The sequence below is a fragment of the Crinia signifera genome, chromosome 8 (assembly GCF_055691185.1).
Source record: "Crinia signifera chromosome 8, ASM5569118v1, whole genome shotgun sequence".
NCBI classification, from domain to species: domain Eukaryota; kingdom Metazoa; phylum Chordata; class Amphibia; order Anura; family Myobatrachidae; genus Crinia; species Crinia signifera.
This window is the reverse complement of record NC_139224.1, coordinates 161,768,518-161,791,665: the sequence shown is the minus strand read 5'-3', so window position 1 is coordinate 161,791,665 and position 23,148 is coordinate 161,768,518. Positions and strand designations below refer to the sequence as shown.

The 23,148-nt window shown below is 48.6% G+C and overlaps 2 protein-coding genes across 3 annotated transcripts in view; one reads left to right on the top strand and one right to left on the bottom strand.

Annotated features, from left to right (window-relative positions):
• USP24 (ubiquitin specific peptidase 24) overlaps positions 1 to 5,897 on the bottom strand; it is a 130,115-nt gene extending 124,218 nt beyond the window's left edge. For both annotated transcript variants that reach the window (XM_083157587.1, XM_083157588.1), the window contains exon 1: positions 5,465 to 5,897. In XM_083157587.1, the coding sequence (XP_083013713.1) occupies positions 5,465 to 5,740 (276 nt within the window). In that variant the 5' untranslated portion in view covers positions 5,741 to 5,897. The remainder of the gene's footprint in view (positions 1 to 5,464) is intronic.
• A 59-nt stretch (positions 5,898 to 5,956) lies between these two features.
• Positions 5,957 to 23,148, top strand: LOC146026710 (ubiquitin carboxyl-terminal hydrolase 24-like). The gene is made up of 3 exons (XM_083157589.1): positions 5,957 to 6,017; positions 22,670 to 22,777; positions 22,908 to 23,148. The coding sequence occupies exons 1-3, from the start codon at positions 5,988 to 5,990 to the stop codon at positions 23,100 to 23,102; spliced, it is 333 nt and encodes a 110-aa protein (XP_083013715.1). The 5' UTR covers positions 5,957 to 5,987; the 3' UTR covers positions 23,103 to 23,148.

Here is a 23,148-nt window from a genome sequence, read left to right as displayed (position 1 = left end):
CCTTTAATTGAAGTTACAAATCTCACACACAGGACACACGTGTGTAAACAGCAGACCTCCTCTATTAATAGTTAGTAACGCACAGCATTTCATCACACTGCGGCCTGTCCTGCAAGCTCAGCACCTTTGGCAGACAGATGCAACACAGTTATTCCCTGATTCATCTGTCACAGAACAGGCAGCAAAAAGAAACAGAATTTTAACAAGCGACTTCATCAGCAATTTCCATGTTCTTCTGATATATTCTCACTACGGCTCTGTGGGTGACAAAACGTTGCTCCGACCACTCAGCTTATGGTGACAACCTCAGCTGGTCTTAGTTTAAATGGATTTATGTCAATAATCTTAACTTGATATTCCCCGGTCTTCACAAGTGTCTTAGCTTAACAGACATTAGTTGTACTTAGGAAATGAGATTATCTTCAAGGCTGATTGCCATTTTCTGCCAAGAAGAGATGTCAATTTATTGGCGATTTGAGACAATGAATTGTTTTTTCCACCTACACCACCCTCGGCTATTACACAACAGCGGCAGGGATGTGCAGGGAGAGAATCTGGCCAGTCGCTGCCTGACAGCTGCAGATTCCACTCACGCTGCTGTATACGCTCCTACAATAATCTCCATAAATCAGAACTCTTCTAATGGAAGCCAACCCTTCACCTGCAGTACTTCATTCATTTACAGGCCCTGAAAGAGATCCCTGTAACAGGGGGTGAGGTACTTGGAGGAGCAAATCAATCACAGCAGAGGCTGAGAGTCGCACAATTGTTCGCTGTTCTATAGGGCTTCGAACACTCGTGTGTAGTGCGGATGATTTCAGGCCCCAAAGGGTGCAAATTTAGATGCTATTGCCGGACCCTTAGGAGGAAGCATTTTCCCATTCTAGCTAAGGGAAGGAATAGGGGAATTGCAACCAACCAATTCAGATCTATAGGTTATGCATGTTCGACAGAACAATATTTACTGATTGGTTGCAGCAATACACTGTCCAATTATCTGCCCTAGACAGACAATTATTGGCTAATTGGGCTGAATATTGGATAGTGTATGCCGAGGATTCATAGGTTAGTAAATAGCCAGTGCTTGACACTTGTCGCTGCGGCGCCGCTGGGTGGGAGGAGGGAGCACGGACGAAGGGGAGGAGGTGTCCGCTCAGCTGCTGCCGCCGGAGGAGGGAGCGCAGAGGAAGGGGAGGATGCGCCCTCCCAGCTGCTGCTGCCACCGCCGCCAGAGGAGGGAGAAGAGGCGAGCACTGCTGCAATGACTCGCAGGCAGGGGCTTGCGCTCCTGATGACCTGGCGACAGATTTCACCGGCGGGAGGTATGACCAAGGAGGTGCAATGCAATGCGCACGAGATTGTCATGTACATGTAATCTGGGCACTGTACATGCGATTACTGAAATCGCATTTAAATTGCCAAAATTGCGAGTATATCGCCCTAGCGTAAGAGGGCCTTTAAGGTCCCCATACAGGCTGCAATGCTACGCGTTATCTGGCGGATCATATCGCAAGCGATTTGCGTGCAATGCGATTCGCAGCGTGTATGGGGACCTTTAGAATCACATTGGCCAATCCATACGATACTGTCTTATGGTCAGCTCAGTGGGCGACGCGGTACTACAGTTTCGGTGTTGTAGTTTCATCAAAAGCATCACATTCTAATTCCCCACATACACGAGTAATAAATATATGCTTATTTCCATTTTACCCAGTAAGAAATTCCCACTGCTTATCACCAAACTGGCAGCGCAAGAAAGGAGGTTCCAGCACAGACATGACCCAAAGTCAGAAGCCAGGAAACCTGTATGTTAGACACTGCTGCCCGTAACAACCAAACAATCGTGCCAGCAACAGGCTATGCGGAGACCAGCATTACAAGTCTGTGCTTAGAACAGGTAGGACAATAAAATACACTGAATAACACAAGACATATCTGCATTATTTTGTGTGTTTAACCTCAACCACTTCTGTCATTTTTTTTCAAATCAATTCTTGTTCTCTTTCAACTCTTGTCACCGCTTTATAAACCTCACTCCACCTGGATGGGAGAACAATGTAAATGCAATCTGTGCCTTAAGAGGCCTACACACCGGCGATACTGCTGAGCGATCTGAGCAATGTAGATTGCACTGCAAGATCGCTCAGCGCTGTGTGCTGAGCGATCCGTCAGGGCCAGTGTTCTAGCTATCCCTATGGTCCCTACACACAGAGCGATGTAGGGTTATTTTCTAAGCGATCTAGTCAGAAATCGCCCCGTGTGTAGGACCCATTACAAAGTGCCTAAAAAGGCATCAGACTGAATGTATTTGTAAGCATTTTAAACAATTTAGTCAATAGGCATTTTAGCACGCCACATCCATAACATTACAAAGGCCAGCTGCTAAGGGTCCGATTCAGATCTGATTGCAGGGCAAATTCCTGCCGGTGTGCACGGCTGTGTATTCGTTTGCAGCTGTGGACGAGGGGAAAACCCTTCGCAATCACTAACCAGCGAATGGCATTTCCCTCTGTTCACAGCGGTGAGTGAGCCAGGACTTACTCTGCGCTGCGATGGCCGTGGGACGTCCCGCGGATGTCCCAATGGACGGAGAACACCTGCGTTTTCTGGGGCACTCGCAGAAAATGCAGGGTTACCACCCCCAAATGGCCATGGCGTGTCAATCACCAAGCGAGCAGCCATCACACAGCATACTGTAAACATGCGCTGTTGTCTGATAATCATCAGGGCTGTGAATTTGCAGTCCGGTATTTAGGTCTGAATGAGGCCCTAAGGCACACAATACGTAGATACATTCTAAAGCTGGGTACACATCTCTCACTGTACACACTGTATAGCGGCGTGACGTATCACTACATGCGGCATGTATCAGCCTGGTGACGGCAACGGAATAATCCCATTGGATGTGCAGCACAACCAATGGGATACTGCAACCACAGAATTTAAATTGGGAGGATTTGTGGGTAGATCACAGTGTGTACGCAGCTTTACAAGTACAGAAAAATTCAAGTGGGGCAGTACGGACGGTGTAATGGTTAGCAGCATTACTGCCTCACAGCACTGAGGTCATGGGTTCTATCCCCACCATGTGTTATATATACAGGGCAGTACGGATGGTGTAATGGTTAGCAGCATTACTGCCTCACAGCACTGAGGTCATGGGTTCTATCCCCACCATGTGTTATATATACGGAGCAGTACGGATGGTGTAATGGTTAGCAGCATTACTGCCTCACAGCACTGAGGTCATGGGTTCTATCCCCACCATGTGTTATATATACGGGGCAGTACGGATGGTGTAATGGTTAGCATTACTGCCTCACAGTGCTGAGGTCATGGGTTCTATCCCCACCATGTGTTATATATACGGGGCAGTACGGACGGTGTAATGGTTACATTACTGCCTCACAGCGCTGAGGTCATGGGTTCTATCCCCACCATGTGTTATATATACGGGGCAGCACGGACGGTGTAATGGTTAGCATTACTGCCTCACAGCGCTGAGGTCATAGGTTCTATTCCCACCATGTGTTATATATACGGGGCAGTACGTATGGTGTAATGGTTAGCATTACTGCCTCACAGCACTGAGGTCATGGGTTCGGTTCCCACCATGGCCCTAACTGTACAGAGTTTGAATATTCTCCCCGTACTTGCGTGGGTTTCCTCCGGGTGCTCCGGTTTCATCCCACAATCCAAAAATATACTGGTAGGCTAATTGGCTCCCAACAAAAAATTTACCCTAGAATGTCTGTGTGTATGTAAATGTGGTAGTGAACGGGTGCCAGGCGGGGTCCTGACAGTCGGGATACCGACAGTCATTAACCGGACATCGGGATCCCGACTGTTAAAACACAGACGGCCGGGTTCCCGACGGCCGTCGGCTATTCTCCCTTGTGGGGGTCCACGACCCACATAGAGGGAGAATAGAATAGGTGGCGAGCGAGAGTGCAAGGGGCTTTGTTGCGCTTGCCACGCTGTCTGAGTCCGGCCAGTCGGGATCCTGACGTCGGGCTGATGACGGTCGGGATCCCGACTGTCGGAACGGCATACCATACCCGTAGGGAACATAGATTGTAAGCTCCACTGGGGCAGGGACTGATATTCTCTGTAAAGCGCTGCGGAATATGTGTGCGCTATATAAGAAACTTAATAAATAAATAATAAGTGGGAATTTTGCATACAAAAGATAAGCATAATGTATGGTCATATGAATCAGCAGCTCAGCTACAAAGCTACCAGACCACACAGTGCAGCTGATTGAGGGCTGCTGTGAAAATATGCCAATGCTCCCAGTATTTCACGCTCTTCAGAGAAACCTCCATCCTGTAGGATAGCAATATACAGTACCCTGACCACCTAATACTGCACAGCATAAGAAAACACATAATACTTAAAGCCTCAAGATTCCCCAACACTAGAGCCCCCCCCCCCCATCTTCTGCTGGTCTTATATCCCACATCACAAGAGGGCACAGGACCTTTGGTAGGTCTAACACATCACCCCAGTGATATTTACCTAACCCAATCAGCAGCGGACGCACACGCAGTGACTCCCCCAGTCATTAGCGGGCACACATCTCAGTGACTCACCCCCTTGTTGGTAGCGGATACACACCTCAGTGACAGGCACACATCTCAGTGACTCCCAAGCACCCCTCCCCCCATCAGTGGCAGACACACACACACACATCAGTGACCCCGTCAGTGGCGGGCACACACACATCAGTGACCCCCCCCCCCCCGCCTGCCAGTGGCGTGCACACACATAAATGAACCCCCCCCCCCCCACTGCCAGTGGCGGGCACACACAGTGACCCCCCCCCCCATGCTATTGCCGTGCACACACATAAATGACACTCCCCCCCCCTGTCAGCGGCGGGCACACACATCAGTAAACCCCTCCCCCACCTGTCAGCGGCGGGCACACACATCAGTGACCCCCCCCCACCTGTCAGTGGCGGGCACACACATCAGTGACCCCCCACCTGTCAGTGGCGGGCACACACATCAGTGACCCCCCCTGTCAGTGGCGGGCACACACATCAGTGACCCCCCCCCACACACACACACACCTGTCAGTGGCGGGCACACACATCAGTGACACCCCCCCCCCCCCCACCTGTCAGTGTCGGGCACACACATCAGTGACACACACCCCCCCCCCACACACACACACACACACACACCCACCCTTTCAGCGGCGGGCACACACATCAGTGACACCACACACACACACACACACACACACCTGTCAGCAGCGGGCACACACCCCGAGGATCTCCCCGTCAGCAGCGGGCACACACCCCGGGGATCTCCCCGTCAGCAGCGGGCACACACCCCGGGGATCTCCCCGTCAGCAGCGGGCACACACCCCGGGGATCTCCCCGTCAGCACTGCAGCGGGCACACACCCCAGAACCCGGTGACACATGGCGGCCGCAATGACAGCCCAGTCTCCCTCACCTCAGGCTCCACAACCTCATGGTAGGCTGGGGGCGGGTCGAAGCCCGTGCTCCTGCCGCCGCTACCACCGCCGCTGCTGCTGCTGCTGCCGTCACCCCGGGTGCCGCTGTCCATGGGCTCGTAGCCGTAGTCCAGCCCGGGCCGCTCGTTGGTCAGCAGCGCCACCGCCTCGTTGATGTCGTTCTTGGCCATACGCAGCGCCTTGCGGATGGCGCCCGGCTCCGAGAAGCCCATGCACAGCAGGGTGGTCATGTGCTGCTCCTCCTCCGTCTCCATGCTGCGCCTCCCCGGGGGCCCGCTGCTCCTCACGCCGGAGATCAGGCTCCGTACCTCACCGCAGCGCCACTGTGCGCCGCCATCTTCTCCGCCGCTCCGGCCCACGCCCGCCCGGACAGAGGGCGTGTCCACATGACGCCTCACGTGACCGGGACGGTCGCCATCTTGTGGTTGGCTGGAGGCTGGAAAGCGGTAAAAGGCGTGTGATGATGATGATGTTGATGATGATGATGATGATGTTGTATCGATGATGTTTTCTGCAGAGAGCCTGAGCACCGTGAGCAGCACTAGTAGTCAGTCAGTCAGTCAGTGAAAAGTGATTGTTCTAAGCAATCGATCAGCTAATAGCTATTCATCTATTTATATATATATATATATTATATATAAAATTAGACTCTTTCATTCATTTATTTATATACACAAGGGCCCTGGTGACAGTGACAATCACCTATGTGTACTTCCCCCAATCTCTGTAGCCTGCTTTAGCATTGTGCTGTGGGACCTGTAAGATTTGCTGATGTTACTTATGTCTCGCCTCATATAAGCATATTTTGTGCACATTTATTTTGAATGCTGAACTTAGAATGTATATTTGTATTTTATAATTACGTTTTTGGAGCATATTGCACTATATATTATTTATATATTGCACTCATTGCGAAAACTCCTGGGAGGACCAGGGAAGGCCAGAGATGGACTAAAGGTGCGTAGACACGGGCATTTATCGCTGGCAATATGGTTGCTGGTCCCTTTTTATCAGCGACATCTACCCCTCCATCAGTTCCCATTCGTTCCTACTTATCCTATTGTTTTTCGTTCGTCCACCCACCTCCTTTTAGTCTGTTATCTCTTATGAGTAGGGTCCTCCTGCCTCACGTACTCACCCTACCTCTTTACCTCACCTGTGCTCCTGTCCTGTTCTTCCCTTCCTCTCCTTCATCTTCAGTCTCCTCGACAATTTCGACACCTACTTCTGAACTGATGCTGATTTTAGTTCTACCAGCTATACCCCTATTTATGCTGTATTTTATTAACACACCCTGTACGTTACCTTGCCATTTGTTTTTATCTTTGCTATGTACGGCGCTGCGGACACTTTGTGGCGCCTTATAAATAAACCAGGGTTGCCGACCCTACCGGAATTTGCGGGAGTCTCCCGAAAATCGGGTCCCCCCTCCCGGCCCCCAGAATGGTGGGCAACCCTCCCGGAATCAGGGGGACCCCCACTGAGCCCCCCCCCCCCCGATCGCGGCATTTAAATGCCGCAATCCACGGGTCTCAGAGGAGGGGGCGGAGCTAAAATGCCACAATCGTAATGACGTCACCGTTAAGCCCCCAAACTCGTAATGAAAGATTCCTCTCCGGGCTTCTCCCGGAGTAGATCTTGTGCAAGTCGGCAACCCTGAAATAAACTACTACTAAGGTCGATGCAAGCATTAGGTCAACAATGGGAAGGTCGGCAGGCAAAAGGTCGACGTGGGTTTTTCACGGGATCGAATGGGAAGCGAAACACGCAATTTTGACACCTTTCATCTAATTTCTCAGCCCGATCCATCGGAATCAGATAAAAAGTGCCCCCCCCCCCCCTCCCCCCTATAAACTATGCGACTTCACCCCTCGGAGAAGTTGCATAGTGTAAGGGGGACTAGTGATATTAGGAACAACAATTCAGCCACAAAGCAGAAAACAGCGTAAGGCACAGAGTGGGGTCAACGACCGCTAAGGAGCATGGGACCTTATTCAGGTCAAGTCACAAAGGCTGTTCGTTCGCATGGGGACAGATGTTGTGTTATTGCACATGTGCATATGCAGGGTGCGTGCACCCACTGTGAATAGACGGATCGCTGGGTGCACGCACCCAGAACAGCGTTTGGGGGGGGAGAGGGTCGGTGGGCGGCTCCATTAGCATATGTGAACACCCAGCGTTCTCATGCTAATGAGGCCGTGACATGGGCGCCGGGGGTGGGCAGCTGATATCACCAGATGTCAGCTGCCCGCCCACCTCCTTCTGAACGTGCACCTTACATATGCATGCACCTTCCACATCATTCGATAGTCGCCGACCATCACATGATGCGGGTGTTCCCCTGCAGGCTGCAAATGGATGTTTATGTAAAACATCCATCCGCAACCAGTGCGAAGGAACGTGCCTTGCGAATGGTGGGCCGGCGCAGCGTCACTCGCAAAGCGGGGTTAGGTTCACTTGCAAGGATGCAAATTCGCATCCGAGCAAATAAATCAGACTAACCCCTAAAGTGCAGTAAAGTCACAGAGCAGGGCCAACGACCGCTAAGCTGCAGGGTGCAGTAAAGTCACAGAGCAGGGCCAACGACCGCTAAGCTGCAGGGTGCATTAAAGTCACAGAGCAGGGCCAACGACCGCTAAGCTGCAGGGTGCAGTAAAGTCACAGAGCAGGGCCAACGACCGCTAAGCTGCAGGGTGCAGTAAAGTCACAGAGCAGGGCCAACGACCGCTACGGTGCAGGGTGCAGTAAAGTCACAGAGCAGGGCCAACGACCGCTAAGCTGCAGGGTGCATTAAAGTCACAGAGCAGGGCCATCGACCGCTAAGCTGCAGGGTGCAGTAAAGTCACAGAGCAGGGCCAACGACCGCTAAGGTGCATGGTGCATTAAAGTCACAGAGCAGGGCCAACGACCGCTACGGTGCAGGGTGCAGTAAAGTCACAGAGCAGGGCCAACGACCGCTAAGCTGCAGGGTGCATTAAAGTCACAGGGCAGGGCCAACGACCGCTAAGGTGCATGGTGCATTAAAGTCACAGAGCAGGGTCAACGACCGCTAAGCTGCAGGGTGCAGTAAAGTCACAGAGCAGGGCCAACGACCGCTAAGCTGCAGGGTGCAGTAAAGTCACAGAGCAGGGCCAACGACCGCTACGGTGCAGGGTGCAGTAAAGTCACAGAGCAGGGCCAACGACCGCTAAGCTGCAGGGTGCATTAAAGTCACAGGGCAGGGCCAACGACCGCTAAGGTGCATGGTGCATTAAAGTCACAGAGCAGGGCCAACGACCGCTAAGCTGCATGGTGCATTAAAGTCACAGAGCAGGGCCAACGACCGCTAAGCTGCATGGTGCATTAAAGTCACAGAGCAGGGCCAACGACCGCTAAGCTGCAGGGTGCAGTAAAGTCACAGAGCAGGGTCAACGACCGCTAAGCTGCATGGTGCATTAAAGTCACAGAGCAGGGCCAACGACCGCTAAGCTGCAGGGTGCAGTAAAGTCACAGAGCAGGGCCAACGACCACTAAGCTGCAGGGTGCAGTACAGTCACAGAGCAGGGCCAACGACCGCTAAGCTGCAGGGTGCATTAAAGTCACAGGGCAGGGCCAACGACCGCTAAGCTGCATGGTGCATTAAAGTCACCAACACTGCAGGTTCCATAGGGCAGGGGTTCCTAAACTTTTTAGAATCACGGCACCCGATAGTATCAGAATTTTATCAATGGCACCCCTAGGCCAAAATTTTGTTATGAAAAAATTAAATAAGTTGTAAATGAAATTCGATAAATTGTCTTTATATAACATCTTTAGGTTTATTTATGCAGTGAAGGACAAGATTCGCTCCTGTTTGTCCAAATCATTTATGACTGACAGCCACAAGCACTGGTTCTGCCCATCACATAAACCATAATTAACTTGAGGCACCTCAGGAAACCATGGCACAAGGGTTACAGTCACTAGATCAATTTACCTTAAGTCGACATGCATCGGGATGACATGGCTTATGTCGACACATGGAATAGGTCGCTGAGTGCAGTGAGTTACACTGGCATTAATGTACTACTGTGTGGCATAGCAAGGGGTACTATTATGGTATAGGTCAGTGATGGCTAACCTTGACACTCCAGCTGTTGTTGAACTACACATCCCAGCATGCCCTGCTACAGTTTTACTATTTGGCCATGCTAAGGTCAAAGGTAAGCCATAGCTGCCTACTGGAGACTCCCTGACATAGCAGCAATCTCCCTCTCTCCCTCATTAGCCTAGCAATCTCCCTCATGTCACCTAGCCCACATTACACTGTTACATCATAGTTACCTCCCCTCCTGCATTCTGCAGGAGACTCCCTGACATAGCAGCAATCTCCCTCATGTCACCTAGCCCACATTACACTGTTACGTCAGTTACCTCCCCTCCTACATTCTGCAGGAGACATCCTGACATAGCAGCAATCTCCCTCATCAGTCTAGCAATCTCCCTCATGTCACCTAGCCCACATTACACTGTTACATCATAGTTACCTCCCCTCCTGCATTCTGCAGGAGACTCCCTGAAATAGCAGCAATCTCCCTCTCTCCCTCATTAGTCTAGCAATCTCCCTCATGTCACCTAGCCCACATTACACTGTTACATCATAGTTACCTCCCCTCCTGCGTTCTGCAGGAGACTCCATGACATAGCAGCAATCTCCCTCTCTCCCTCATTAGTCTAGCAATCTCCCTCATGTCACCTAGCCCACATTACACTGTTACATCATAGTTACCTCCCCTCCTGCATTCTGCAGGAGACTCCATGACATAGCAGCAATCTCCCTCATTAGTCTGGCAATCTCCCTCATTTCACCTAGCCCACATTACACTGTTACATCATAGTTACCTCCACTCCTGTATTCTGCAGGAGACTCCCTGACAAAGCAGCAATCTCCCTCCCTCCCTCATTAGTCTAGCAATCTCCCTCATGTCACCTAGCCCACATTACACTGTTACATTTTTTGGGGAAAAAGGAATGAGAGAAAGATACATTTACATTGAATCATCAACATACCGCCCAACTTCTTCATCAGAGGAAAAATGGGACAGTTGGTAGGTATGCATCAGCATGATTTCCTATCTGTCTGTTGTTACCCAGTTTGTCTTATCACTGTCTACTATTGTAAAGCGCAACGGAATCTGCTGCGCTATATAAGAAACTGTAAATAAATAAATATACTGTAAGTGATTTTACAAGATTCCTCTCAGATGTAGCAGCACACACCCACGCTTCTAGGTGCCACGTTCACAATCTCTCCATATATGGAACTAGACACGCCCTTTGGGTGGAGCATGACACGCTGGGGCGCGGTGCAAAATTCTACTACCAACTATAACCTCTATACCAACTATAATATAAGGTGTACATATGCCAAAGGCGTATCTGTGCCCACTGCTGATAGAGCCCCAATGTGGGCAATATTTATGTGTTTGGAGGCACTGGTCCTTTAACTTGCTGTTCCATCTGACCACTTTGTAAAACCAGTAGTACCGGAACTAAAGCTACTTCCCCTGTATAGAGTCTGGGGAATACTACATTCCACTGATTGCCCTGGGGCTACGCTCAAAGCCCCAACTGAACAGGAATGTGAGAGGGTAGGCCAATCACATGGGATACAAAGTATAGACCGGAGGTTCTCCTACAAGGGTGACCCTCGTGACCCTGCTACAGTACGTGTACTTGTATTTTTTTTTTAAAAGGATCACAAGTAGACAGTTACTTTTAGCATTCTGATTCTGTCCACATATATATATATATATATAAGTATTCTTTGTGCACATGTGACATTGATATGTCTGTAACCCAGCACAAATACGATAGAGATGGTACAAAGAAGGGCAACAAAAATAGTGCATGGCCTACATCACAAAGCTTACCCGGGAAGACTACAAAAACTCAGTACGTATGGTTTGGGGGCAGAGAACGGAAAAGGGGGACATGATAGAGACTTTCGCATCTATTAAGGGTTTTAGCAAGGTCCAGGAGAGAAACATTCTTCAAATGAAGGGAAGCAATAGAACACGAGGACACCACTGACAGTGGGGGCAGGGAGGTTCAGGGGAAATCTGAAGAACAAATTCTTCCCAGAAAGGGTAGTGGACAAGTTGAATCAGCAGCCGCCCATAGTTTTTAATGTGGGGAGAGCACCTCTTCTGTACGACGCTTCCCCGCACGGGGAACGGATGCGATACACCATGGGTGCTCAAAAGCCCCCACGATGTGCTGCTGACAGCTGCACATATGATTTATCTTATGTGCAGCCCGTCCGACCTTCTATCCGATGCGCACAGTACTGCGCAGCGGATCGGATGTCAGACATCCGATTTAGGCCCAATCTCTGCCTGATCCGTCAAAATCGGATGAAATCGGACCCAAATCAGACAAGTGTATGGGTACAAAATAAGGATCAAATAGGGTTTGAGGGTTTGACGCATGCGTGTCCCATTCTCAGCGATCGGCGAGCCAAGGAGGGACACTATGCTGTGAAGGGAGTAAAGGTAAATGTGTCTCCATCTGTAGATAGATATAGTTGTGGACCCAGGTTTACTTTGGCTGCCTGCATCATGATTATTCTCTGGCCGGTTTTGCTGATGCTACTTACCTCCAAAGGTGCCGACAGGTTGGCAAAATGAAGGGGCGTGGCCACTGGGTAGGGACGTGGCCAAAGGGGGGTGCCTCTGCTTTGTCCCTCCCTCTCTCTCTCTCTCTCTCTCTCCTATTCTCTCATTTCTACTGTAGAAGCCAATCCCAGAACTTGTAAGTGGTGAGTCCAGATGCAAAAATATATTTCTCTTTCGTCCAGTCCGGTGACACAGCTCACGATGAGATGTAGGAGGGGTCCGCAGGAGCCAGGCACCTATGCTGAAAGTCTTTGGGAGCAGGCTCCTCCCTACTGCATCCCACAATGCTTCAGTTTATTTTAGGTGCCCACAGGAGTGGGTGCTATGCTGAGCAGCTGTACTTTTTTCTTCGGATTTTTTATTAGACTAGTTAGGTTTTTATTGTTTTATTAATTTAGTAGTTAGAGCAGGTTTTTGGCCAGTGTGTTACTTCTTATGAAGTTCACACACACTGAGAGCGCAGCAGAGGCTGACAGAATCGCATCCTGTCAGCTCTCTGTGTGCAGAGGGAAGCTGTCTGCTCCCTCTGCACAGCGCTTAACCTCTACCTAAAAGAGGTTTTTCCAGGGCTCCGGGGGTGTCCTAACCAGCTCCTGGCTTAGAAGGGGATCTTTGGGGGCGGACCCCCTGCGATGGCGGCCGCCATCTTGGATGAGCTTAAAGACTGAAATCCCACCAGGGAGTTGAGGTCTTTTACAGGAGTCCAGTGCTGCTATACAACTCCAAGTGGTCCCACAGTGAAGGGGAGACACTGGAGGTAAGGAGAGGCACTTGTGGGAGCGGCTAAAGGGGAAAGGGTGCCAAAAAGGCTACCCTCCCCGCTGAAGCAAAGACTTGGTCTCTTCCTGCTCCTTGCACTGGCGCCATTTCTCTCCATGCTGCGGAGCTGAAACAGGGTGGATTTCTGGACACAGAGTGCAGTCTCTCCTGAAAAGCGCTTCCCCCCGCTGATCGCTGGCAACAGAAAACAAGACACAGATAAGTACACTGACATTATTCTGTGCTTTGCCTGATGTTTTACATTGTGTTTTTAACATGACTGACGGTTGCACTTCTGTTGCTTTGGAGGAGGGAGCGCCAACATGTTTGTTTTCTGCAAAGTGTGTGGAGTTAAAATAACATGTGAATAGGGGGACCAGGGGGAATTGTGCCCTTCATGTGACTCTGTTCCCAGTGGGTCGCAGGTCCCGAGGTCTAAGCAAGCTGAACGAGCATGGGCTGCTGCTTTACGGAGGTCCATGAATGCCTTAACAGAGGCTTTAAACAGGCAAAAGGATCCCTTGTTAGGGTCTCCTGGCCATATTCCTTCATCTCAGACTTCTGTGGGGTCTGTTACCCCAGCACAGGGGGACCTCTCTTATGGAGCAGTTTACCAAATCCTCTGAGGATATTGTTCATAGACACCCTTTTTCTACACCCCCACTCTTGAATTTGGATTCTGATGATGACGGTGTATGTGAGGAGGATTTGGGTTGGGACTGGAGTGAGGAAGCTGATGCTTCGCTTCCTGGTATTGAGGATTTCATTTTGGCTGTGAAGCAGGCTTTAAATCTATCTGAGGAAGAAAAAGCCCCTGCGCACTGTGTATTTAAAAAGAGTCGCAGGGACCCTATTTCTTTTCCTTCTGATGAAGGTATGATTTCCTTGCTGGGTGAAGCAGGGAAAACTCCTGACGAGAGATTGTTAATGTCTAAGAAAACTGCTAATATGTACCCCATGCCAGAGGAACATGTAAAGTTATGGGAAAAGGTTCCTTTGGTAGATGCATCTGTGGCCAGATTATCTAAATCCACAGCGTTGCCAGTACAAGGGGGCCTTTAAGGACCCAGTGGATAAAAAAGTGGAAGGTTGACTTAAGGCAATTTTTGAGGGCGTGGGTTTCACGCTGCATCCCATTATTGCTTCCGCTTGGGTTGCTAAAGCAATGATCAAGTGGGCGGAAGCTCTGAGCAGTCAACTCCACCATGATTCGGAGGCTTTTACTTTGGATGAAAAGTTGAGATGTGCTGCAGAGTACATTTGTGAGGCTGGTGAGGAAGACGCTAAAATGGCGTCTAGGGTCTCCGCAACCTCCGTTACAGCTAGAAGAGCGCACTTTGGCTAAAGGCATGGGAGGCAGATAGCGAATCCAAAAAGTCCCTTGAAACTTTACCGTTAAAGGGTGAGTTACTCTTTGGGACGGAACTGGAAGCCATTATAAAACAGGCTGCGGGAGAAAAGAGCACATTTCTCCCAACTACAAAGGAAACTGAATCCCAATAACTGCGCTAATGATTAACGAGGTGAATATATGACTGAATTGATGCTACACACAATTTATATCAAGTAATATTTTTAATAAAATGTAAAAAAAGTGTATATATACCAAAACACAATAAAAAGAAAAGAAAAAAGAAATAATAAATAAATATGAATATCTATAAACTTTTGCTCATATACAATATATTAGGTTGCACCTATTTTTCACATTTATATACAGTTGCTTTATTTAATATATTTTACATTTAATTATATAGAATTAATCGTGTTTAAAAGATTATTATATGAAAATGGACCCCGGGATATTAGCCTCCAGTTTTGTATATGAGGAAAACAGTGTCCACTTTATGTGCCAAGATATTGGGGGTTATTCTAGTTCATTCTTTCTGACAAAATCCTTCTTAGATGGACAAAACCATGTGCACTGCGGGTGGGGCAGATGTAACTTGTGCAGAGAGAATTAGATTTGGGTGGGGTTTTTCTTCAAAGTGAGATCTATATTGCAGTGTAAAATAAAGCAGTCAGTATTTTCCCTGCACAGAAACAAAATAACTCACCCAAATCTAATTCTATCTGCACATGTTACATCTGCCCCACCTGCAGTGCACATGGTTTTGTCCATCCAAGAAGAATTTTGTCAGAAAGAATGAACTAGAATAAACCCCATTGTTATCCAAGTCCCGTTAATTGTAATGTTCAATGGATATAGATCTCCACTTAGCGCACCGTTAATTGTAATGTTCAATGGATATAGATCTCCACTTAGCGCAATACTCACGGACTCCAATTGGTTTTGTATCTGACAGATACAAAACCAATTGGAGTCTGTGAGTATTGCGCTAATTGGAGATCTTTATCCATTGAACATTACAATTAACGGTACTTGGATAAAGTACCGTTAATTGTACCATAAAGTTTCTGGCATCTCTGTATATTCAGGATGCGTACCTCCATGTACCCATTTACAAGGAACATCAGTCCCTACTCCGGTTTGCAATAGGAGAGAACCATTGGCAGTTTCAATCTCTGCCGTTTGGTCCGGCAACGGTTCCGAGGGTATTCACGAAAGTGAATGGCTGCAGCTCTCAGACTGAAAGGAATAATAATTACTCCTTATCTGGACGACCTTTTATTCAAGGCGGAGTTGGCGGAGAAGCTTCAGGAACATCTGAGCATCGTGACACAATTCTTGCAAGATCAGGGGTGGGTGCTGAATCTCCCCAAGTCTCATTTGACACCCACGTAGAATCTGCAATTTCAAGGGGTGATTTTGGACACACACCTTCACAAGGTGTTTCTACCAGAACCCAAGGCAGCGGAAATTCGTCAGATGGTGTTGACAATTTTACAAGAATCTGCACCAATGGTGTGGCAGGAAGTTCGGTTGCTTGGGAAAATGGTGGCAAAAATTGAGACCCTTCAGTTTGCCAGATTCCACTCGAGGATTTTTCAGTGGAACATCCTGTCGTGTTGGTCGGGGAATGCAAAGACTATGAAGCAGGAAAAGTTGGTTCTGTCTCAAGAGTCGAGAGAATCCCTGAACTGGTGGACAGATGTAAAGACTTTACAGCTGGGATGTTCCCTTTGCTCCTGGGATTGGCTGGTCATTACGACCGATGTCAGTCTCAGGGGTTGGGGGGCGGTAGTTCTTCACCTACGGTTACAGGGTCTCTGGTCCAGGGAAGAATCCAGTCTCCCGATCAATATCTTGGAACTTCGGGCAATCTGGTATGCTTTGCTACAGGCGGAAGAATTTCTGAAAGGATCACCGCTACGAGTACAGTCCGACAATGCCACAACAGTGGCTTATCTGAACCACCAGGGCGGAACTCGCAGCAAGATGGCAATGAAGGAATCAGTGATACTTGAAATAGTTTATTGCAACAGACAGTGACACTATCACTATTATTGTACAAACAAACACAGGCTTCAAAGTTAACCAATTAAGTATCTGCAACAAATAGCGATACATAAAGTATAAGTATCAAGCTACAGATCACACAGATTTATTTTAATCTTAAAATTCTTTTTTTCTTTCTATATCTTTATCTAATTTTAATATTTTTCGCTACTTTAAAATTCCTGGCACAGGGAATTATTCAATAAAGGTCACACCTTTTTTCTAAAGGTCACACATAATTAATAAAATTTGACAGTGATTATACAATATGATGGCTTACTAGTTTAACAAGTTATTAATCAATAAAATATACACCTAGAACTAGGTAATTTTAGTAACAAGTCTCAATGGGCCTTATTTTGGTTCACTCTTTCTGACAAAATCCTTCTTAGATGGGCAAAACCAAGTGCACTGCAGGTGGGGCAGATGTAACATGTGCAGAGAGAATTAGATTTGGGTGGGGTTTTACTTCAAAGTGAGATCTATATTGCAGTGTCAAAATAAAGCAGCCAGTATTTTCTCTGCACAGAAACAAAATTACTCACCCAAATCTAATTCTCTCTGCACATGTTACATCTGCCCCCCCCTGCAGTGCACATGGTTTTGTCCATCTAAGAAGGATTTTGTCAGAAAGAATGAACCAAAATAAGGCCCAATGAGATCGTGTGGATGAGGAGTGCGTCCTCACTCAACTGACCTTTTTTCTTCACTTTTTTCAATTAAGGAAGTATCGCAGATTTTTACCTGCAGAAATCAATATTCCAGTGTTGTTGGCTGTGTTCATTCCGGGAATCCGGAATGTGGAAGCGGATTTTCTCAGCAGGGCGGATCTGCTGGAGGGAGAATGGGCACTTCATCAGGAAGTTTTCCAGGAGATTGTCGACCGCTGGGGTCTACCAGAGATAGACCTAATGGCGTCCAGGAGCAACTGTCAGGTGCCGAGGTTTTGTTACCGGTCAAGGGACACGACAGCTTGGGCGGTGGATGCCATGACAATTCCTTAGCGGTTCAACCTAGTTTACGTATTTCCCCCATTTCCAATGATCCCGAGGGTACTGAAGAGAGTGAAGGGCCAGGGCGTGCAAACTATTCGGATTGCACCAGATTGGCCCAAGAGGTCATGGTACTCTGACATACTGAGATTGTTGATGGAATCTTGGCGTCTTCCTCTTCGACCGGATTTGCTAAAGCAAGGACTGTTTCTACACCTGGACTTAGCTTGTCTCAATTTGACGTTGTGGTTTATGAAAGAAGAAGGAGTTTTCTGATGCAGTTATACAGACCATGCTCAGGGCTCGTAAGCCTGTGTCAGCACCAAATTACCATAGGGTCTGGAAAATATACATCACATCAAGTGGTGTGAACGTCAGAGGGTTCACACTTGTAAGTTCAAAGTTTCGAGACTTTTGGGATTCCTGCAGGATGGTTTCTCTGCCGGACTTAGTCTACAGTCTTTAAAGGTGCCGATATCTGCATTGTCAATTTTCTTTCAAAAGCGGGTAGCCTTGTTACCCGAGGTTCAGACCTTCTCACAGGGCGTAACCAGAATTAAACCTCCTTACAGACAGCCTGTAGCACCTTGGGATTTGTCTCTAGTTCTATCTGTATTGCAAAATCCTCCTTTTGAACCGTTAAGATCAGCTGATCTTAAATATGTTTCTTGGAAACTGACTTTTTTGTTGGCCATTGCCTCGGCTAGGTGTGTGTCAGAATTGGGAGCCTTGTCCTGCAAGTCGCCATTTTTGATTTTTTCATGATGATAGGGTTGTGCTTCGAACAGTACCTAAGTTCCTACCTAAGGTAGTGTCTTCTTTTCATTTAAAACAGGACATTGTTCTTCCGGTGTTTTATCCTGAGGGAGTGAGGAATAGGGACAAATTAAAGAAATTTGACGTGGTTCGCGCCTTGTGAATTTACGTGGATAGGGTAAAGGACATTTGCAAATCTGATTTGCTTCTGGTGTTGTATGATGTGCATAAGATTGGGTGGCCTGCTTCAAAGCAGGCCATTGCTCATTGGTTGAGGTCAACAATTCCCTTTGCCTACTGTAAGGTAGGCAGACCGGATCCTTCACGGATCAATGCCCATACCACCAGGTCAGTTGCTTCGTCGTGGGCTGTGCGCCATGGGGCTACGGCGGAGCAGTTGTGTAGGGCTGCCACCTGGTCCTCTGTTCACACACCTTTACCAAATTTTACAGGTTTCATTAGTTCGCGTCGGAGGACGCTTCATTTGGACGGGCAGTGATGAGAACTGTCAGTCTGAGCATACCCTCCCAAAGGACCGGCTTGTGAACGTCCCATCGTAAGCTGTGTGTGTGCTCCGACCCTACTACACTGCACTGCTCCCGGCTGAGAGGAGGGGTCCTTGCTGGAAGAGGCTGCGCAGGGGCCACCCCCTTTATTAAAATGACCTTGAGGTGGAGGCAGAGTGTGACACAGAAAACTAGTGGGTGATAGGAAGAGGGTGGCAGGGGCCCTGGTGTACAGCATCTGCTGTACCAATGGTAGTTTCACCTCTGCATACGATACATGGGGTTGATAGGATGGCCCAGGCCCTCAGGAGAAAATATAAAACCTTCATGAAATCATACAGGGGTGGGGGGGGGGGGTTCTTTGAGAACTATGGAGCCCACAAAGGTCTAGTTACTGTAATGTGGATGGTAACGCAGGGTTCCTGCTAACCAGAGTTTGAGGGCAACGCCCCAGTTCCTCAACTGCACTTCAAAGTAACATATTTTGCCGATCCTAAAGGTGGGATGTATCATCCCTCACACGCAGGGACAGGGTTTCGAAAGGAGCCCGTCCCTGCGATGCGCTCAGCCGGAAGCCAGGGGGGTATGCGCAGGCGCAGTTAGCCCAGGGATGGGAAGCTTGGGTGCGCCGATTGGTGCGGCGGTTCAGGAGGGATCGGAGGGATCGCAGCAGGGATCAGTGGCTCCTTCTGCTGTCCCTCCTACATACATTTGGGGGATACTTAATACTTAAACTGGTGTTTTCGGGGATTTAGCCACAAATATAGCATGATAAATGGGCCCCTTACCTTACAGGGACCCTGTATACTTTGGGTAATATCCATGACTGACCGAGTTGTCCCTGAATCTACTCTGGACTTTAGCGACATCACAGTTGGAATGAGTTATTAACTTGCCTGCCATCTTGTGGACAATCAATATATAGCAGTGATCCTTTTAGATAAAGATACCGTCTGCCACTTTGTGGACATTATGGGGATGATTCTAATTCACTCACTCCCAAGCAGATTCGTAACAGAAACCGATGTTTACGTACTGCGCATGCGCATAATAGCATATGTGCAGGGCTTCTGTGCGGGTACCTTCAGTGACTTGCATAGTCACTGTGGTGCTCGCATGGGGGAAGGGGGGGGGGGGGCAGGATGGGTGTGTGTATCAACAGGTCACCAGCAAGTTGTTAGACCAGCAAGTTGTCATTAGGTCGACATGCAGGAAGGTTGACATGAGTCTAAGTCAACAGGGTCATAAGGTCGACATGGTCATTAGGTCGACAGGGTCATTATGTCAACATGGGTAAGGTCGACATGGTTAAGGTAGACGGTAAAAAAGTCGACTTTTTGTTTTTTACACTTATGTCGACACAGTCAACATAAACACTAAACGTACAGCCGCGTCCCCTCGCATGGCTCGCTGCACTCACCATGCTTCGGGCACGGTGCCCCGCTACGCTCAGCACACTATTTTATTCTTCCTCCACGACCTAGTGGATGGTAGGGCATGAAATACCGCCTGTCGGCACATGTCGGCTCTAAAAAACAGTAAAAAAAAACATGTCGACCTAATGACCCATGTTGACCTAATGACCCTGTCGACCTAATCTATGTCGACCTGTCGATCTAACCCATGTCGACCTAAAGTCTTGTTGATCGTACTGCATGTCGACCTAAAATCATGTTGACCTAAAGTCATGTCGACCTAGTGGTGTCGACCTACTTGGTGGTGACCCAATGACCGTATCCCCAGGATAGAGGCGTCCTGCATTTTTTGGGCATACCCACAAAAACAGTGGGTGCGCCTAGGAAAATGCAGGGCGTCATCGTAGCCCAGCCCACCGCTAATCATTGCTTTTTTTACAATGCTGTATTGTACAGCTCACAGAGCACTGGCCCTGCCGCAAGTGCAATGTCATTGGGAGGCTCACAGGAGCATCATCCCCGCAAAGCCACACCTTCTTTTGCATAGGCTGCGGCCCCTTACCAGTAGTCCCGCTGCCCTGACCTTATAAGCTGTGAGGTATGCTTTCAGCCATGCCCCTCCCCCCCAACTAGGCCAGATTACCACTGGCAGTGCTCCCTATACATGACCAGGTACGTTTTTATAGAGCAGACCTAGCTAACCTCTGGTTCTCCAGCTGTTGTGAAACTACACATCCCAGCATGCTTTGCGACATTCTGAGCATTCCCAAACAATAAAACTGTGGCAGTGCATGCTGGGACTTGTAGTTTCAGAAAAGCTAGAGAGCGATAGGTTAGCCGGGCACACACAGAATGCAAGACGGAGATAAGAAAGGCTCCATGGGTCTCTAACAGCAGCTGCCAGCACGCTTCCCTCCTGTTCTCACAGCACTCTTCTTGCATTTCAATTACAGCTCTCTTACTCACCTACAATCTATACCATCCCTATATCTCAGCTGTATTGTGTACTAAGATTTGTGCTTTATTTGTGTTATGTCTAGTTCTGTGCACCCTGGTCAGCGGGGTCGTGGGGGGGGTCAGCGCGTAACCACGCATGCGCAGACACACACACACCCCACCCCACCCCCCCACCCCCGGCTTCCAGCTCCGGGAATCGCAGGGACGGACTCCTTTCGGAGCCCTGTCCCTGCGCCTAGCAGGTAAAACATTCGGGTGAAATGATCGCATTTTACAATGTGATCCTGGCCGGTAATATTCCGCCCAGATCGCATTGTAAATGCGATCAATGATAAATGGAGGCCTTATTCCTCTGTGATGTCACATTATGACACCCAATCCTATGTCATGTAGTGGACAAGAATGTAACCTTAAGGGTCTGATGTATCAAGCCTCAAAAACTGATAAAGTGAAGAGTGATAAACAACCAGCCAATTGGCTCCAACCTGTCATTTTTCAAAGCCAGCCTGTACTCCTGACAGTTAGGAGCTGGTTGTTTATCACTTTTTGATGTTTCGTACATAGGGCCCTTAGCGTTGAAGCTCCTGCAGGCTGTACAAGGTGTTCTATGAAGCTGTTCTCTGACTCTGGAAGCTGCTTTCTGTGTGTGTGTGTGTGTGTGTGTGTGTGTGTGTGTGTGTGTGTGTGTGTGTGTGTGTGTGTGTGTGTGTGTGTAGCTGTTGTTTTCCCTTTTGGTTTTGAAACTTTTTGGATCCATCCTCTACCAAAATTGAATGAGTACTTGGTGATGCCACTTCGACCCGCACCCTCTGCTGCCAGAAGAATGTGGGCTGGCGGCCTTTTCTTCGTATACGTGTATCAGGCACATGTGTAGTGAAGCCCCAGCTTAAGCCGGGTGCCGGACGGGGTCCCGACAGTCATTTACCCGACATCGGGATCCCGACTGTTAAAACACCGACAGACTGGTTCCCGACGGCCACCGGCTATTCTCCCTCTGTGGGGGTCCACGACTCCCATAGAGGGAAATAGAATAGGCGGCCGCAGTGTGGCGAGCGCCGCGAGCCTGCAAGGGGCATTGTTGCGCTCGCCATGCTGTCTGAGTCCGGCCAGTCGGGATCCCAACTGTCTGGATCCTGACTGTCGGAACCCTATACCACAACCCTTAAGCCTATGCATGCTCAGAAGGATGATGCAGCATTGCTGGCTACTGTGGACACTGCATTTATTGTAGTTTAGGTGGTGCCTTCTACACTTTCTATGGTAGTAGTTTTCACGTTCAGTCCTCGAGTAATTCCAGCAGTTCAGGTTTTAAGGATATCCATGAACCAGCGCAGGTGATTTAATTAGGACCTCCGTTAGTTTGGCTGTACCATTTGTGCACAGGCATGGCTATCCCTAAAACCTAGGGGGGGGTTATTCAATCTGTGCCATTAACAACAGCAATGCTGCTGTTACCGACAGCATTGAAGGCTGTCAGATCTGTGTTGTCGAATTTACGCCCATTTCCGATAATTTGCGGCCATTTCGACGATTTCAGGAGTTTCCGACGCTTGACTGCCGGTACTTTGAATACACACAACGAAAACGTCCAGTATTCATACTTTCGGGACGTTCGGACAGTCAGAATCCCAGATTGAATACCACCTCAGACTGTTACGGTGCCTTGAGGACCGAGTTTGGGAAACCCTGTAGTATGGTACAATAATCAGGAGTTATGTTTGAGCTTACTAATATGATGGTGTCTCCTCTCTCCCCCTTTCCAGTCATCTCAGCACAACAATCCACAGGTTGTGTGGGTGGTCCCAGCCTTACGCCAGCTCCACGAAATCACGCGGTCATTTAACAAGCAGACCTATCAAAAGCAAGACAAGGTAAAGGCTCAGGGTTCAGTTGTCTCCTGTTTATTTATCTTTTACATTAGAGTTTATGTAGTTCATGAGGGGTTGTCGTAACCTGTTCTCAACACTGTTTCCATGTAAATTTGTTTCTCTCTGTCTTCAGAGCATCATTCAGGACCTGAAGAAGAATTTTGAAATCGTGAAGTTGGTGACAGCGAGTTTAGTGGCATGCCATCGATTGTCAGTCATCGCTGTCGGTCCCGGTGGGCTGGTCGGATCATCTCTGGTCGATGGCAGATACACTTACCGGGAGGTATCTGACATTGAACGTCTTGCTTTAGAAATCAAATATAAGTAGAGGTTGAGTGCGTTCCCCAATATTAGATCTGTTTGATACAAATGAT

Bases quoted from the DNA above. Each gene is read 5' to 3' on its own strand.
- LOC146026710 (XM_083157589.1), top strand. From the start codon at position 5,988: ATGATGTTTTCTGCAGAGAGCCTGAGCACC. The intron at 6,018-22,669 runs GTGAGCAGCACT...CCCCCTTTCCAG, and splicing joins CTGCAGAGAGCCTGAGCACC to TCATCTCAGCACAACAATCC. The intron at 22,778-22,907 runs GTAAAGGCTCAG...CTCTGTCTTCAG, and splicing joins CCTATCAAAAGCAAGACAAG to AGCATCATTCAGGACCTGAA.